This window comes from Leopardus geoffroyi, chromosome C3 (genome assembly GCF_018350155.1).
Source record: "Leopardus geoffroyi isolate Oge1 chromosome C3, O.geoffroyi_Oge1_pat1.0, whole genome shotgun sequence".
Taxonomy (NCBI): Eukaryota; Metazoa; Chordata; class Mammalia; order Carnivora; family Felidae; genus Leopardus; species Leopardus geoffroyi.
The window spans coordinates 44,446,745-44,464,426 of NC_059338.1; the positions used below are offsets into that span (position 1 = coordinate 44,446,745).

The 17,682-nt window shown below is 45.2% G+C and overlaps 1 protein-coding gene across 2 annotated transcripts in view; it reads left to right on the forward strand.

Moving 5' to 3' along the window:
- LAMC2 (laminin subunit gamma 2) overlaps window positions 1-15,926 on the forward strand; it is a 58,570-nt gene extending 42,644 nt beyond the window's left edge. For both annotated transcript variants that reach the window (XM_045452625.1, XM_045452624.1), the window contains exons 13-24: window positions 1,593-1,738; window positions 2,651-2,807; window positions 3,067-3,272; window positions 4,207-4,286; window positions 5,581-5,730; window positions 6,208-6,352; window positions 6,985-7,134; window positions 7,647-7,761; window positions 9,304-9,503; window positions 11,448-11,606; window positions 11,700-11,799; window positions 14,198-15,926. In XM_045452625.1, coding sequence (XP_045308581.1) covers window positions 1,593-1,738; window positions 2,651-2,807; window positions 3,067-3,272; window positions 4,207-4,286; window positions 5,581-5,730; window positions 6,208-6,352; window positions 6,985-7,134; window positions 7,647-7,761; window positions 9,304-9,503; window positions 11,448-11,606; window positions 11,700-11,799; window positions 14,198-14,451 — 1,862 coding nt within the window. In that variant the 3' untranslated portion in view covers window positions 14,452-15,926. The remainder of the gene's footprint in view (window positions 1-1,592; window positions 1,739-2,650; window positions 2,808-3,066; window positions 3,273-4,206; window positions 4,287-5,580; window positions 5,731-6,207; window positions 6,353-6,984; window positions 7,135-7,646; window positions 7,762-9,303; window positions 9,504-11,447; window positions 11,607-11,699; window positions 11,800-14,197) is intronic.
- Window positions 15,927-17,682: the final 1,756 nt, after the last annotated feature.

Here is a 17,682-nt window from a genome sequence, read left to right on the forward strand (position 1 = left end):
ACAGGACAGTAAGAAAGGACCTGAGACTAAGCCTGAACACACGGAGGTGGCAAGGGGGGTGCTGTGAAGCAGTTTAAGAGACCCTCTCAGGAAGTCTGGGTAATTGATGTAGACAAAGGTAACAGTTTCAAGTTCTACTAAGGAGACATGGCTTCAAAGCAGCAGCTATCTGGGAGCACTCCTTAGGGCTGCTTCAGATCAAAGCGCCAATGTGCACATGGGTCCTCTCGCTCGGCCCTCCTTTCCAGCCTCTGCACATGTCATATATTCAAGAAGTTCAGTTCTAGGGAGCTGGCCTGACCCCACAGACCTACACTCAGTTGCAAAGGTCCCAGACCAGCCCTGATGCCCAGAATGCAGGGGCTTGTTTATCATAACAGAGCCACGAGGGCCTCTGGGGACCCAGATTGGAGGACCCAGTTCTTTATAAGGTCTGCAGGGAGCCCAGCCCACAGAACCTCCACCCCTGAAAATGCCTAAGGATCTCTGTGCAACCTGAGGCTTCCACACAGGGGCAGAGATCCCACCTGCCGTAACCCCAACCCTGTGGATTAGCTCCAGTGTGCTTGGAAGTACCCCATGATAGGAAGAGCCCACATGCCATTTTTGCAGTACTGAGTTCAAGTCTAGTTTTTTTTTTTTTTTACCTATTGTATTACACTGGTTATGGCAGTTAATCTGAGCCTCAGCTTCTTCATATGGATGAATATTTAGCTCAAAGTGGTTGTAAATAGAAGAGCATATGAGGAAGTACACTGTAAACAGAATAACTCTAGCGATAGGAGTTATTAAGAGACTTTACTGGCTTTAAACTATACATTTCTTCACTCAACTATCTTTTCGTCAAATCCCTGCCAAGTATCCAAATATGGAACTAGATGCTACGGCATAGCAATGACTAGGTCAGTTCCAGCCTCCGAAGAGATCATATGCCAATAAGACAAAAATATGTAAGTAACAAGACACATATGTGATATTATGTGCCAAGTATTTCACGAGTGTCATAGAGCAACCAAGAGAATCACTAACTCCCTTAGTGCACTACCTCACCCACTGTTCTATCCTCTGCTCCTAGAACAGTGTGGCACATAGGTGATCAGTATGAATGAATAAAGATACTTTTTTTTTTTTTAACTGCATTTCCTACATCAAAGGCAGCAGAGCAAAAGGAAAAGAGCATTGCCTCTTTTCCAAGTTCTCATTCTGGCTTGCCATTTACTTGCTGTGTGACCTACAGATGACTCAACCTCTCTGAGCTCCTGTTCTTCATCTATAAAATAGAGTGAGCTAGAGCACCTGCAGAATATCCAACAGCTTTACAACTTAATGGGAGGAAAAAAGCACCACCAGAAAGGATGCACTGTTGTAGTCCCTCTTTATCCACACGTTCACCAAACTTACTAGAGGATTCCCAAGCTCTATCTATATTGGAAATGTAGTTGGAGTCCCAGGCAAGAGAGGAATCTAGCACAGTGTGAACTGACAAGGGCAAAGAAGGATTCTTTGCCATTGGTGACTTGATCCTTTTACCTTTGCTATAACTCCAGTTTCTAGAATTAGCTTGATATGAATGCTTTGTCTTTTCTCTCTAGCTTGCAACTGCAACCCAATGGGCTCAGAGCCTGGGGAGTGCCGAAGTGACGGCAGCTGTGTTTGCAAGCCAGGGTATGGCGGCCTCACCTGTGAGCATGCAGCATTAACCAGCTGCCCAGCTTGCTATAATCAAGTGAAGATTCAGGTGTGCATGTTACCCAACTCTCACCCCCATAAGGACAGTCTGAGTGTCTACTGGGTGGGTCGGTCACAAATCTAGGACCCTCCTAGCCTCCTGGGGATGAGGGTGGGGATTACTATTTGTTGCTTTAAAAATTGCTATGTTAAAATGTAGTAATAGGTTTCAGATGCTCTTAGACTTTTCAAAAGTACCCTTTTGCAGATACTGTCATTTGGTACACTTGATAACTTTGTGAATTTGCAAGAGAACGTATTCTGACGTCCGTTTTCACTGAGCATGTCTCAGGACATCTGTGACTTTTCAGTCACATGGCCAAGTGGAGCCAAGAATCCCACCCTGAATTCCCTGTGAATTCAGTACTCTTTCCACTTATACCACTTTCTAGTTGGATTTGTAAGAGGTCCTTTGCAAAACAAAAATATATAGAAGATCTATGGAGTCTAGAAGGTGTCAAGACTGTTCAAAGAATGGCCTCCAGAGATTTCTTTCACATTCCAGAGAAGGACATGAATGTTAATTATTAGTTACTATTTCCTAGGGTGAAGGGCGGAGGCAGAGAAGGCCCAAACCCCGAAGATTAGAACAAATTCAACTTTTTTAATTTATCAGTTTTACCTGCCCTCTATAGCACTTTGTTCCAGACACTGTTCTAAGCCCTATACAGGTACTAACTTAGCCCAAATAACTAGGAGATATTTTATTATCCTCATTTAATGGATAAAAGTGACTTGCCTGAGGTCACACTCACAGCTAACAAATAGGGGGGCCAGGATTCAAACTTAGAGTCTAGGCTCTAGTCTACTACCATGACCTGCCAAGCATTTCTGGGCTTTTAACTATTATCCCCCCCGAGTACCTGGTATTGGACTGTGATCTCCACCCTCTGTTCTGATCTTCTTTCCTGTGTGGTTTCAGATGGACCAGTTTAGGCAGCAGCTCCAGAGCCTGGAGGCCCTGGTTTCAAGGGCTCAGAGTGGTGGTGGAGCAGTGCCCAGCACGGAGCTGGAAGGCAGGATGCGACAAGCTGAGCAGACCCTTCAGGACATTCTGAGAGAAGCCCAGATCTCAGAAGGTGATGAAGGCCGATTTCCATAATCTCCTGTGGGTATCAGTTGAGCAGGTGTCTCTGCCCAGCACTTGCAGAGGAGGACTATCCTGGACTCTCCTGAGACCTGAATGATGGCAATGAAAACAGTTCCGTGCATTCATTCATTTACTGGGTTTTTACCATTTTGCCATAAGCCAGTCAAAGTAACTTTTTCAACCCTCCACGTTGGATTACCCTGTGCTGATTGTGAAAGTTCTCATCCTTCTTTTCCTTACTGTACCAGGTGCTATTAGATCTCTCAATCTCCAGCTGGCCAAGGCAAGGAGTGAAGAGAAAAGCTACCTGAGCCGCCTGGATGACCTCAAGGGGGCTGTGGAAAGAATTCGGGCCCTGGGCAGTCAGTATCAGAACCGAGTTCAAGATACTCACAGGCTGGTCACACAGATGCGCCTGAGCCTGGAGGAAAGCGAGGCCTCCCTGAGAAACACTGTAGGTGTTGCTGGGATAGGGTACTGAAGATCCCCGCTCTATCGGGAGACCCCCCCTGCAGACTTTCCGTCTCTCCCATTTTTAGGTCTGCCTGGCAGGTAGCTGGACTTTTTCTGGAAACAGGCACAACTATGCGTGTTGTTTGGCTTCTTGTAATTCCTGGTTTTACTGCATTTGTGTTCTTCCTAGCTCATTTCTCACTAACTGTACCCCTCTTGTTGGCTCTCTTCTCCCTTCTCACTGCACACCTCCCTAAGCTGCCAGCAGGCAGGATTTAGTTTTGTTCATATTTGCATTACCAGCCCACAGCATAGTGTGTGGCTGTGATAAATGTTTGCTGCATGAATGAATAAAGAGGAAAGGTGGGAAGGAAGGAATCTCTGAAGACAGGATTCTGAAAAGGGGGTGCGGGGGGGGAGTGTTGCCAGTATGATTGTTCTTAATGCTTAGTTTTTAGGGTGGTAGGAGGGAGAGAATTGAATGAGCCCTCTCCTCTCAATGCAGAGGATAATGGTGACAATAAGTGGGTGAAAGATGAATAAACGAGATTGGAAGACAATCATATGCTGAGGAAGGGATTTAAAAAATCCATATTGATTTTCTTCATTACAAAAATATTCTATTTTGTAGAAAATAGAAATCCTCTGATAACATTAATAACCACCACTGAAACTTGGTATATAGTCTATCGACCTTAAATACATATTAACATGAATATATTTTTACATGCATCAGTATCTGTATACAGGGTTTTTTGGTCTTGGATTTCTACTTTATTCTTATTTTTAATGTAATAATTATGGTGACTAGGGACTCCTGACATCAGGGTGTAGAATGTTGTGTGGCTAATAACAAGTTCTAACAGGACAGATGCATAAACCCGCTTAGGTTTCAGGGCCAAGTGCAAAGTCTTAACCAAGTCTCCTTTTTTCAGAACATTCCTCCCTCAGAGCACTACGTGGGGCCAAATGGTTTTCAAAGCCTGGCTCAGGAGGCCACAAGATTGGCAGACAGGTGAGCAGACCCCTGCTTCAGGCTACCTCTGCAAGGCCAGACTCGAGCAAGACTGTAGAATCCTCAGGGGGCACCTGGTGGCTCAGTCGGTTAAGCATCTTCCACTCCGGTCACGATCTCGTGGTTTGGGAGTTTGAGCCCGTGTCGGGCTCTGTGCTGATTGCTCAAAGCCTAGACCCTGCTTTGGATTCTGTCTCCTCTCTCTGCTCTTTTATCACTCTCTCTCAAAAATAAACATTAAAAAATAAAAAGCCTTATAAAGACTGTAGAATCCTCAGGACCTAAGCGACATATTCAATGCCTCCAGCCTCCTTTGCAGCCATTGCCTTGGGGCCTTTTTTAAACCTCTTGGCTTTTAGTGTATGTAGGTGGCCACTGGGCCACGGTCGTTTGGCAAGTGTTGCGGGTGGAGGTGTTTTTTACCACAGATTTTTCTGACTCACAGTATGGCTTTGGTGTGTGTGTCAGAGGTGATTTTTTTTGGCCGGTGAAACGAAATCAGCCTTTGGAAGAGAACGCTCTGCAGCTCTGAGGGACTCCCAGGCTCCCACGTCGAGCCTGGGAACAAGTAGCAACGAGTTGTTCACTAGCCTGTGGGGGGGCCAGGGCTGTAGACGGGGAGCCTCCTCCGGAAAACCGGCTCTGCAGGGCCCCAGTGGTACCAGGCGGCTCCCTAGTCCTAGCCCGACTAAATCCTACCACCCTGGTGAAGTGGTTTGCTCTTAGCAAGAGTGCTCAGCAGGGTGGCAGGCTCAGTTAATCCAGATGGAATTCAGCCAGTGAAGGGGGCCGATTTGTGTTTTTGTAGCATGAGCTGCCTCGAGTTTGTTTCTCCTTTTTTAAGATCACTTTCTACGCCTGTGGGGGACTTTTACGGACAGGCTCTGCCCCCTTCTGGAGGAGGGTCCAATGTCGAGTGGCAACGAGAGTACGGGGGTGTGGGTTCTGGATGAAATCAGACCTAGGCGTTTCTTGCGGCACAGAACAGCTTATAAACGTAGTATTTTATCCGCCCGTCCCCCCCCCCCCCACCCCCGGACTGCTCGCACCCGTCTCCACGCCCCGCTCCCCCTGGTTCCACCATGGGCGGAAAAGATCAGCAGCCACGGTCTAAGAGGTGGGCTCCATCTCCAGAACACCTTCAGATCCCCTCATTCCGACTAACCTGGATCGATGACGTTCTGGCGTTTCTAGCCAAACTAGCTCTTTTACTCCTCTCCCTTCATTCAAATAGAACACCTGAAGGAGGCCCTGTGCTATGAAAACTCAGATTCTTTGTTTTCAATCCTTTCAGCCATGTTGGGTCAGCCGGTAACATGGAGCGGCTGGTAAGGGAAACCGAAGACTATTCCAAACAAGCGCTGTCGCTGGCACGCAAGGCTCAGCGGGAAGGAGGCGGAAGGGGCACCCTGGAGGGCTCTGCGGTGCAAGGCCTTATGGGAAAGTAGGTTTCAACGGGTCCTCACACGGGTCAAGATAATCTGCATCCTTCTGTGGTGTGGTGCAAACCACGTGTGAGGGGCACACCATGTTTCGTTAGCAAATAATGCTAAAGGACAAGGAGGGTGTTGATTTGGGGAAAAGGACATGTCTTTACGGCTGGAAGAAAAGGGTGATTAAGTAAAATTTGTGTTTTGAGAGACTGCAGTACTTGCGGGAAGTTGTGGTTGAAGGATGTGAGTAAACCCATCTGATGGCATGGAATGTAGAAATGTTATCAAGGAGTGGGAAACTCGGGCTGAATTCTGATTTAATCTGTATAAACTTCAAGGTTTATGTTTAGATCATGGAGAGGGACACATCTGGCACATAACCTCATTTGGTTCTTCTGGTAACTCTAATGTCCATACTTTTTACACGACAGGATGAATGTTTGCTTTTAATAAGGGATTCCTCAAAGTTCTTTCTCCCCACCCTGCAGGTTGGAGAAAACCAAGTCCCTAGCCCAGCAGCTGTCCGGGGAGGCCACTCAAGCTGACATTGAAGCAGACAGGTCTTATCAGCATAGCCTTCGCCTTCTCAATTCCGTATCTCAGCTTCAGGGAGTCAGTGATCAGTCTTTTCAGGTGAGGGCATGTACTGATGTGCTTGGTGGACAAAAGGGCCATAGTGCTGGCTTCTTCTGGGGTTCCATAATCTCATTCAGCTTTCCCTCCATATGGACCTTTCTTGCATTGTATTAGGGAGTGTATTTATTTTAACTATTTCTTTGTTCTTAAACCCTAGTCTGCCTCTGAAAAAGCCTTAGCCCACATCCTGAAGCTGCTAGCTGATAAGAATTTTAGGTCTCTTCCTTTGTTTTGGGGACTACTGAAACCTGTGGGAAGTTACCATGGATAAAGCTTGGTATTTACATTTGGGTCCGAACCATAGTACATCTCTATGTACTGCCATTCAGAAGCCTTTTGTTCTTCTCAGAAGTTATGTTGTTTCTATCATCAATTCCTTTAACTGTCACATAAAGATTCAGCTTTCTACCTATGCAAAAAGCACTCACCATGATTCCTACAACATTTTCATGCATGTGTAAACGTGTAAATTTTAAGAGAAAACTTGTCTGATGCTGCTATCATTAGATATATTGCTTCATTTGTTAGATTTTGCAGTTATTCTCAAACAATGATGCCAGCTCCTAAGAAGGCTGGTGTGGTGACTGATAGGCCGAAAGTCAGACTCCTTCATTTCTTTGGGCTTACAGGTAGAAGCGAAAAGGATCAGACAAAAAGCAGATTCTCTCTCAGGCCTGGTGACTAGACGTATGGAGGAGTTCAAGCACATGCAAAGCAATCTGAGAAACTGGGAAGAAGAAACCCAGCAGCTCTTACAAAACGGAAAGAATGGGAGACAGGTATTCTTTTGTTAATTCACTCAACAACCAGGTAATGGATGCCTACTAAGTGAATAAGTATGGCAAGAGGAACCACAGAAAACTCTCTGAAGGTCATGGTATCTTATAGATAGAGTAACAGATACAGACAACTTGATAGAATTCATTTCCACCCACTGGATCAGCCCTCAAACCCAGGAATTGGACTCAGGCCTGAGTTCAATTTTGGTCCAGCTTGTTCTACTAGCTTGGCTTTAGGAGGTATCTAGAGTATAAGATTATGATTTGCAAAACTGTACTTGTCCTTGATGGTAGACTAGAGTTTGTGACTGTTCTCTATATGGGATTTGTCATTAGGTTATAAAGTTTGCTCTGTCCCAGATTGTGGAGGGCTTTGCAACAATACCCCTAGACTTCCTGGTGAATCGCAGCAGCACTGTCGTCATGAAGTGTGCCAGGGTGATTCTGCTGTTCTGCCAGGAATACTCTTCCTCAGTGTAGGTTACGTTTAATCTTATTCTGCCTCTTTACAGAAATCAGATCAGCTGCTTTCCCGTGCCAACCTCGCTAAAAGCAGAGCCCAAGAAGCACTAAGTATGGGCAATTCCACTTTTTATGAAGTTGAGAACATCTTGAAGAATCTCAGAGGTAAGTATTTCATGGGTCAGGTCACTTGACTAGGTTAAAGGTAGAACCAGGACTTTATCTCGAACCCATATGAGGCTCTCTAAATGATACATTGGGATATTAACAGACATTTAATAAACATCTAAGAAAGTATTAATATTGAATGTAGCAGAAAGAATTTAGCTTGATATCCGAAGGCTTGCATTCTGAATGTTGCTGGGCTGACTGCTCGGTGCTGACTGTAGGCAAAGTCACAGCTTTTGCAGACCCTAAGGTCTTCTCTTTTAAAGAGAGAAGGTTGAATTAAGTGATCTCTAAGGTCCTTTCACAGATCCAGCATCCTACTACCACAGATATTTTTCCTTTTCTTTCGTAGCCTGGCTGGTTCCAATGTAGTATTAACAGCACCTGGATGGCTCAGCATTAGGGGCACCTGGGTGGCTTAAGGGTCCGACTTCAGCTAGGGTCAAGATCTCACTGCGGGTTTGAGACCCGCCTTGGGCTCTGTGCTGACAGCTCAGAGCCCAGAGCCTGCTTTGGATTCTGTCTTCCTCCCACTCTGCCCCTCCCTAGCTGGTGCTCTCTCAAAAATAAACGTTAAAAGATTTTTTTTTTAAGTGTAGAATCAACGTGGTTGTTTTGTGGTGATAGAGCAAGCTTTGTCACAACATCTAGATCCCAGGAAGTTTGTGTTTGTGCCTTGTAGAGGTTTTAGGATTTTAGGTTTCTTTACTAACTTACAAAAAGAGAGAACATTCCTAAAGTCTTGGGATTTTCCTCACAGAAAGAGCCTCTACTCCCTCTATCCAGCCTCCAGTTATCATCATTGGTAACTTAGGTTTAAGGCTCTGGCTTGAAACTTTGGGCTTCAAAGATTCCACCTGCTTTCTGGGTGCCTGCGTGGCTCAAACATCTGACTTGAGCTCAGGTCATGATCTCAGTTTGTGGGTTCGAGCCCCACGTCAGGCTCTCTGCTTGAGCTCAGAGCCCGCTTTGGATCCTTGTCTCCCTTTCTGCCCCTCCTCCACTCGTGCTTGAGTGCTCGCTCTCAAAAATAAACGTTAAAGATTCTACCGGTTTTTGACTTACTTTAGGGTTTTAATACTCTTGCAGTGGTGGGGACCAAGTACAGGCTGATTGTCAGCTTTTCTAAGAACTTGATTATGGCTCTTTCGATGGGTCCTTTAAGATACTTTCTGCTAGATAAGGAGCCACAACTTCCCCTATTTTTGCCCCCAGGCAGTAATAACTCTTCCAGGAATTTTTCATGAAAACTTTAGCCCCGTTCACCTTCATTTGTAAGCTTTATAAGCCATTAAAAACATTTTTTGAGGTTTTGAGTTCTTAAAGTGCAAGCAGGGGAGGGACAGAGAGAGAGGTAGACACAGAATCTGAAGCGGGCTCCAGGCTCTGAGCTGTCAGCCCAGAACCTGCCTCGGGGCTAAAACTCACGAACTGTGAGTCCGTGACCTGAGCCGAGGTTGGACGCTCAACCCACTGAGCCACCCAGTTGCCCCTAGAAGTCACTTTTCATCTTCACGGCAATATTTTCTTGCCTTTCAGAGTTTGACTTGCAGGTTGAAGACAGAAAAGCAGAAGCTGAAGAGGCCATGAAGAGACTCTCGTATATCAGCCAGAAGGTTGCAAGCGCTAGTGACAAGACTAAACAGGCAGAAGCAGCCCTGGGCGGTGCTGCTGCCGATGCCCAGAGGGCAAAGACCGCAGCCGGGGAGGCCCTGGAGATCACGGACAAGATAGAACAGGTAAACAGAAGTCGAAGTGTAGGCTGGCATTAGAAGCCCCAAACGCAAGAGTGGCGTAGGAAGCCAGAGAGGGATAGAGCGAGAGCGAGAGCGCGCAGCAGGCTCACTTTTGATCCCTACAACTTAAAGTCCCGTTGGGGCCCATAGCAGCCCCAGACCCACACAGGTACCTATCACAGACTAAGAATCTGGAGTGCTCCCTATCTGCAAGAGAACAAAGGCAGAATTGAACATGAGAGAAACTAACGCCTGGGAGGAGGCAAGAGGCCCGAATGGGGCTTCTGTCTCCGTATTTATGGAGCTCCCGAGATACTACCCACGTGGTGAACGTGAAGAAAACAACACCTTACACGTGTGAATGAGGAAAAAACAATCAAACAGTAATCATTAACTTGTGGGTGTAGGAAGCAAAGGGTCTGGGGGGGGGCGGTAAGTGGTGTTTGTGATCGAGATACATCAGTATATTGGCATCAGTTGGAAGGTAATTTCCTGCAGGTGATATAACAAGTTACTCGTGATCCCATTACAATACCTCGCTGGCTAACCTCGGGCGTTTTCGCCACGTGGCGGTGGCTTTCCGCCCTAAGCTTTCTTCTAACCCGTTTATGTAAGTAGAACCTGTCTCCCCACAGGTGCCCCTTTTTGTTGATTGATTCACAAGGCTGTCTCTGAAAGCTGCAGGCTTCATTTGCAGCTCCCATTTTGGACAATACCATGAGCAGAGCCATCCAAGATATATGTATATATACTTTTATCAACTATTGTATTAGCTTCCTAGAGCTGCTATATGAAGTACCACAGACTAGGTGGCTTAAAATAACCGAAATTTATTCTCTCGCCATTCTGGAGGCTAGAAGTCAGAAATCAATCTTAAGTCATTGAATCTGCAACAACCCTATTTCCAAATCAGGTCACATTCTGAGATACTGGGGGTCAGGACACCAACATATCTTTTTGGAGGACACAGTTCAACCCCATTGGATGACAGTTCAACAACTATCATCGATGTTTGATTCAAAATTATGAAATTCTGGAGTTCTGCATCCCTTATCTCTATTTTCTATGTCTAAGCACCACATATCCTTTTTTTCCCCCTCCCACAATTTACCAGCACTGTGCTTGGTGCTGGGGATATGGAGATGAGAAAGAGCCAGTCCTTCTCTTCAAGGAGCACTTGGTGCAATGGGGAGAGACAGACTAGTTACACCACAACCCACATGTTAAATGCTATCATAGGAGCTGTGCTTTCTTGGCTGGAAGAGAGCTTCTTATGTCTCATTTAAGCATGACTTCTAAAAAGCTTCTGCAGCTCTAGAAAGCCCAAAGGGAACTTTTAGTATCTGGACTGTTTGACCACTTGGTAATTTGCAAGAATAATTTCTAATTGTAAGTCCCTTGAGGGGAGAGACCAGTTTCATGTGCCTCTCTTTATATAGCTTCTAGCACACAGATAACTGCAATTTGATGCTTAACAACAGCTTATTGATAAAGGTACTGATAAATTTTGTTCTAATAGAAACAAAAGCACAGCTGTAGCCCATTCATTCTCTGTACCTCAAACTCAACTGTCTCAGGGATCCTAGTAAAATCAGTCAAAAGTCTGTGGCAGCAAAGAACTATGACAGGAAATGATGTGAATTTCTCACCCTCTGAGTTTTCCCAAATAGTTTCTTATTGCGTTCACTTTTTGGTGAACATTGACTTGACAGGGAATCAGTGTTTCACTTCTGACCCTCCTAGGACCTACAGCCAGACCCTCAAAGTAACTTGTTTCAAGCAGAGCTTGGGAAAGGGTGTGTCTGCAAGTCTGACTGTCCCGTTGTTCATCCAACTCACTCCATCAGGGCCTGGCTGCAGCTGTGTTTTTTCCGTATTTGTTTCTGGGATGTTTTTGTGCCTCACCCGTATATCTCCTCCCGTCCCTGGCTCCCTTTCTTCTCCCAGGAGATAGGGAGTCTGAACTTGGAAGCCAACGTGACAGCAGATGGAGCCTTGGCCATGGAGAAGGGACTGGCCACTCTGAAGAGCGAGATGAGGGAAGTGGAAGGAGAGCTGGCAAGGAAGGAGCAAGAATTTGACCTGGATATGGACACAGTACAGATGGTCAGTTTCCATCATTTTCCATGGGAGATCCCTTTAAACTTGCTAATGTGAGAGACACCCTTTCAAGACTGGTTTGTATTTCTTTTTCTCCAGGTAATTACAGAAGCCCAAAGAGTTGATAACAGAGCCAAGAATGCTGGAGCTACGATCCAAGACACCCTCAACACGTTGGACAGCATCTTAGATCTAATGGGTATGTGGAGTATCCACAATCTTCCAGCCCCATGCTTCAGGGCTTCGCCCAGAAAATTAGCTAGACCTAGCCCTGATGAATGGAAGTCTGATACCCTTAAAGGGTATTTGCTTTTTTTCCACACCCAGAGACTTTGGGCTTTACATGACTTTACATCTTCTGGACTCTATTTTAACGTCATAAGATGGGTCATTGAGTACCTATTGCCCTTGGAGGTGAAAGTCTGTAGGTCAAAGATCTGGGTGTCTTTAGAGAAGGTGTATTGAGGCTCAGAGAGGTTAATCATGTCCCTCAGATCACATAGTAAATTGTGGAGGCAGTATATTCAACCTTCACAGCTAAAGAGAAGACTGGACAGTTTGACAGTCCTGCTAAGGGTTCTGGCCTTGATCCTGAGCAGCTAGTGGACACTTTAAAGCAGAGTAATAACATCATCACTGTATATTTCAGAAAGATCACTCAGTGGAGTGCAGGAGTGAGTGGAGGAGAGCTTGGAGGTGGGTTAGACAAAAGGCAGAGTGAGACCATTTTGGAAATGGTGGAAGGAGTTGAGGAGGGAGGTGGACAAGCCTGAACTCTGATACAATAGTGGTAGTAGTAGTGAGTGGGGGAGATTCTCCCAGACTGTGAAGTCAAGAGTCACTTGCTGATTCTGCTGTTTGTCCCTCCCAACCCACAGTTATACCTTGATATAAGCGGGAACTTGACCTGCCTGATTGATAGCCTGGAAGAAATGTAAAGATAGTAGGGACAAGAGATACTGCAAAATTTTCGGATAAAATAGATTTAATGGCACAGTTTGGCAACAATTCAGACTTGCCCACAGTATCCCTCCCCCTGATAGCGAACCCTTATTTGGCCTGATTTGTCAGGGGCTGCAGCAGATAGGGGACGAGGGATTTGATCATGGATTCCAGCCACATTCAGGGAAAGGTTTGGTTTTACCTCTTCAATTCGGTAGGACAACTCTAAAATCGGATTTTTCTGTGGAGTACCATCCTCACCCTGGCAGATCAATATTGCCTGTGTTGTTGTACTAATGAGTCTGCTTTGTAGTCCCATTAGCTCCAAAGAGTAAATACCCTCTGAGGGTGAAAAAAACACAAAACCTAGTTCCCCAGTGGAGATATAAGCAGCTTTGTTTAGTGTTCTGAAAAAGGTAATGCAACAAACAGGGCCCTTCAAGAGAAAATGAGAGCGTTTTACCAGATGCCAGGCACTATGCCAGGTGTTCTCTGGTCATTTAAGCCTTTTTGAGGTCCTGTGAGGCAGGTTTTATTATTTTTATTATTTTATTTCACAGAGGAATAAACTGAGGCTCAGAGAGGTTGATAAGTCCCACGGATCACATAGTAAACTGTGGAGGTGGGATTTGAACTGAGGACTCTTTGATTCCAAGGCCCCTGCCCTTTTTGAGCAGATCGTCCTGCCTCTCCGAGGACATGGTTATTTTGTTCCCAAGCTTACTTAACTTTCCCAGCATGTCATAGAACCCGGAATTCTGGAATTCTCCCCTGCTCTGAGGTGAAGGTCTGATCTACCAGATATACATTTTTGTTAGGGTGTTGTTTCTCCTGTTTGCTCTCTGGAGTCTGGGAACAGTAACAGCTTAATCTCTAGGTGTAATAAACTCAGGCAGTCAAATGCTCACACCACGGCTCAGATATGTGAGGCAACCCGACCTTGAGTTTGAATTGACCAAAGGCCACTCAAACCCTTTCCACCTTAAATAGGTTTGGCCAGTTGCCCTTCCTGCTGACATTAGTTTTAGATTATTTATGGGTGAAACATACCTCAACAAATATGACTACATTTAATATTGGAAATAAACTAATAACTAGCCAGATTCCCACTGTTTCAGGCCAGAATGATAGCTTACATCACCTCCTAACAGCTGGAATCTATCCCCGAAATGTCAAAGCATACCTTGGCCTCTTTAAACCCCCAACCCAGCCAGTTTCTAAAGGTCTTCTAATGGAAAACAGCAAGATATTTCCCAAGGATAGTTCAGTAAACATAATTTGGAGTTGATTCTGATCCTAGGGTGAGCCGTGGGGCAGACACCTTGGACAGTACTCAGTCTCCTATGACCTTCAGCCTTCGTCTTTTCAGAGCGTGAACTTGGCCCTAAAGTGAAAGAAATCCAAGCTTCATATTGCTTAACTATAGAGTTCAGAGGCTTGAACTGGGCTGTTCATAACTAGTAACTAGGCTAGAGCTCTCAGAATATTTTCTATATTATTCCCAATGTAAAATAAGCCTTTTAAAGGCATGGCATACCATTTTCTCTGGGCAGGTGGAAACAGGTTTTAGTTAAGGGTGTAGAAGGCCCTTGTGTGTTCAAGGAGATCTAATCACAGCTCTTCTATATTAACTCCTTTCTCATTCCCTAAAATAGACCAGCCTGGCAGTGTGGATGAAGAGGGACTGATCTTACTGGAGCAGAAACTCTTCCGAGCCAAGACTCAGATCAACAGCCAGCTGCGGCCCTTGGTGTCAGAGCTGGAAGATCGAGCACGTCGGCAGCAGCGCCACCTTCGTTTGCTGGAGACGAGCATCGATGGGATTCTGGCTGATGTGAAGAACCTGGAGAACATCAGGGACAACCTGCCGCCAGGCTGCTATAATACACAGGCTCTTGAGCAACAGTGAATCTGCCATAGAGATTTCTCAGCTGAGGTTCTTGCGATACAGACCTCAGGAGCCATCTCATGTGGTTGGGATGGGATGGAGACACTTGAGCATGTTGAATGGGCATGCTCAGGTCAACTAAACCTGATCCCATCCCTGAGGCCTTGGCCAGATAAATGTCTTATCGCACCAGTGTGACACTACTTGCTTCCTGATGCTGGGCAGTGAGGCAAATAGCACTGGGTGTGAGACTGGTCAAGGGCCTGGACCCCAAAGGGTAGACTGGATGGAAGGGCAAGCTGCATGGGCAGGTGTTTGCCTTGGGATAGTCACACACTGAGTCCTGGAGTATGGACAGTGTATGGAGTATGGAGTATGCTGCTGGGCTATAGTCAGCTTATTCTTTGAATAATATGACCAAAAGAGAAATATTTTTACTTTGCCCACCCATACAGTTCTTCCTAATGTCTGAACAGAGAGTGAAGTCCAGTCACACTGTGGCCAGTGAAATACTATTACCTAGTAGTGTCCAACTACAAGCTTCTCATTGACCAGAGTTCCTCCCACTTACCACCCAGTTTGTCAACGTGTCGTCCACTTTCAAGCTGGGAGCAATGAGCAGTGGTGGAGTGAGAGGCTGTAAGGCTGGTCCATTTGGAGCAATGGTGCCTGTTTGGGTCCTGCCACCTTCAGTTTCTTCTGGGGCCTAGAAGTGCCATCCTTTCTCCAGTGGCACTTTTTTATTAAAGCACTTCTGACCAGCAAAGCAAACACTGGGAAAGTATTTACTTTTGGGTTTCAAAGTGATAGAAAAATGTAGCTTGAGCATTGAAAGAACTACAATTATTTAGAAGATTTGTTAGTCCTAATTCAATCCCACTTTTCAAACACTAAAAATTATGTGTGTCTACGTGTTTTATTTTCTCATTCCCTCTCCCTGTAGCAGAGAATGTTTCTACTCACACTTGAGCTGGGTAGGCTCCATCCTTCATCCTTCCATCCATCCATCCCTCCATCCATCCATCCTTACAACATATATTTATTGAGCACCTACTGTGTGTCAGGGGCTGGGGTACAGTGGTGACGTAGTCTCTGCCCTCACAGAGTTGATTGTCTAGTAAGGAAGACAAACATTAAAAAATATATATTTAAAATTACAACTCTTGTTCATCACAAGTAGTTTTTATTGCAATAACCCCCTGGTTGGCAACCTCATTTCTCAACAGAACATGTTGCAAGACACTCCCATGGGGGCACTTGGGTTTGGCAAAGCTGGGATGGGTCTGGGTTGTGCACACTGCTTTGCATTCCAGCCATCACTCCTCCCCTTTCCACATCTGATTGCAACAGACTGTTGAGTCATTATGACACCCCTGGGAATTGCTGGAAAATCCAGAGACACTTCCACCTCGGCTTGGAAGACATTGGTGCAGCCTTGCCTCTATAGCTCCTTGGCTTTTCATGGATGTGTTTTTAAATAAAGAACAATTCTTAGATGCCTGTAGTCAGTTTCTAATTTGTCAAACTCTAAGCCTAAGGTGGAGGAACCAAAACAATAGAAACCAAAATGTCACAGAGCAATGGGTCCTAGAGTTTGTATTTTTCTGAACATCTTGTTTTGCCATTTCCAACCATGAGAGCACTTTATGAGAGTTAATTGGTGCTGTCTCCTAAGCATAAAGAAGGACTTATTTCTGGAACAACCTGAGCAGAGTGGGGTTATAATTAATATTTTTGCCTTTCTTCCTTTCACTATGAAATTAAGGTAAAATCAATAGTTTGTGGTATATTGTCATGCTTTTTAATAAATTAAAATGTCATAAATTAAGATCCTGAATTGGTCATCTACCCAAATGGCCAAGGAAAAAGATTCTGCTCCAGTCCACATTAATCCCTCAAATTCTGACAGGTCTAATCACTTAGCTTTACCTTCTGTAGAAGTGAATTTATTATCCTGTCTTGGCATAGTCAATCACATGTCTTACAAATCTCTCACTGTAACTAACAACTAGTACCCAGGAAATGTATATGTATTACTTAGATTAACTACTATATCACATCGACCTAAAAATGTATGTAGCTCAAACACAATAGACTTTTTTTCTTGCTCTAATAACGGATAGGGAGCAAGTGGGCAGGGTGACCCTCTACATAGTCATTCCAGGGACCCTGCCATTCGTAACATGTGACTTGCAAGGTCGCCTTGGGACTCATTTCCATTCCAGTGAGTAGAAAAGGAAAAAGACATGGAAGTGGGAGACACCTGAAAGGTTTCTATGTGTCAGGCCTGGAGGGGATGCAAGTCACTTTCTCTCACATTCCATGGTCCAGAACCCAGTTTTAGAACCATATCTGACTTGCAAGGGGTCTGAGTAATAGAGTCCCTTGGTAGGAGGCCATGTCTCAGTGACAATCCTACACTATGAGAGGGAAGAATGCTTTGCTAAGTGATTGGCGTCTGTCTCTGCCAAGTATGAGATTTGGCAGTACATGTTCCAGGGAACTTGCTGCGGGATTCCATTAGTTAATACATGCAATTATAGGGGCACCTGGGTGGCTCAGTCAGTTAAGTGTCCGACTTCAGCTCAGGTCACGATCTCACGGTTTGTGGGTTTGAGCCCCACATCGGGCTTTTGTGCTGAGAGCTCAGAGCCTGGAGCCTGCTTCAGATTCTATGTCTCCCCCCCTCTCTCTCTGCCTGCTCCCACTGTCTCTCTCTCTCAAGAATAAATAAACATCAAGAAAAATACATACAACTATAAAACTATTCCTCAATGGGATGAATCATTAAGAAGGTCATAGAATGGGAGAGGATTCCTGAGTAGAGATGGGAAGTGGAAAAGTGACTCATATGACTCCCTTGATGTAGACATGATTCCATCATTTCTGTGGACCTGACAAACTGTTCCTAAGAAGAGAGAAAAGGTGTGTGGCTGCGAGATGGCCTACTCAGGACTTAGCCTCTGTTATGAGTCTTGTCCTGACTCTGCCAGATTAAGGGAGCTGTGTTTCCTGGTTCTGATCAGTATTTCTAATTGGTACTGAAAACTCTTTTGTACTTCTCCCCTGAGAGTTTTCTGATTAACTGCGCTGCTGGTAGACTATTACACACATCATCATCTACTTTGACTCACAGGGATTTCTGTTTGGAGATGTGGGTAGGAATGGAGCTGCCCATAGACTATAGCTTCTTAGCAGATGTATTTCTGATCTTATCCCAGGATGTGGTTTCTTGTCAGTACTCTTGGGAGG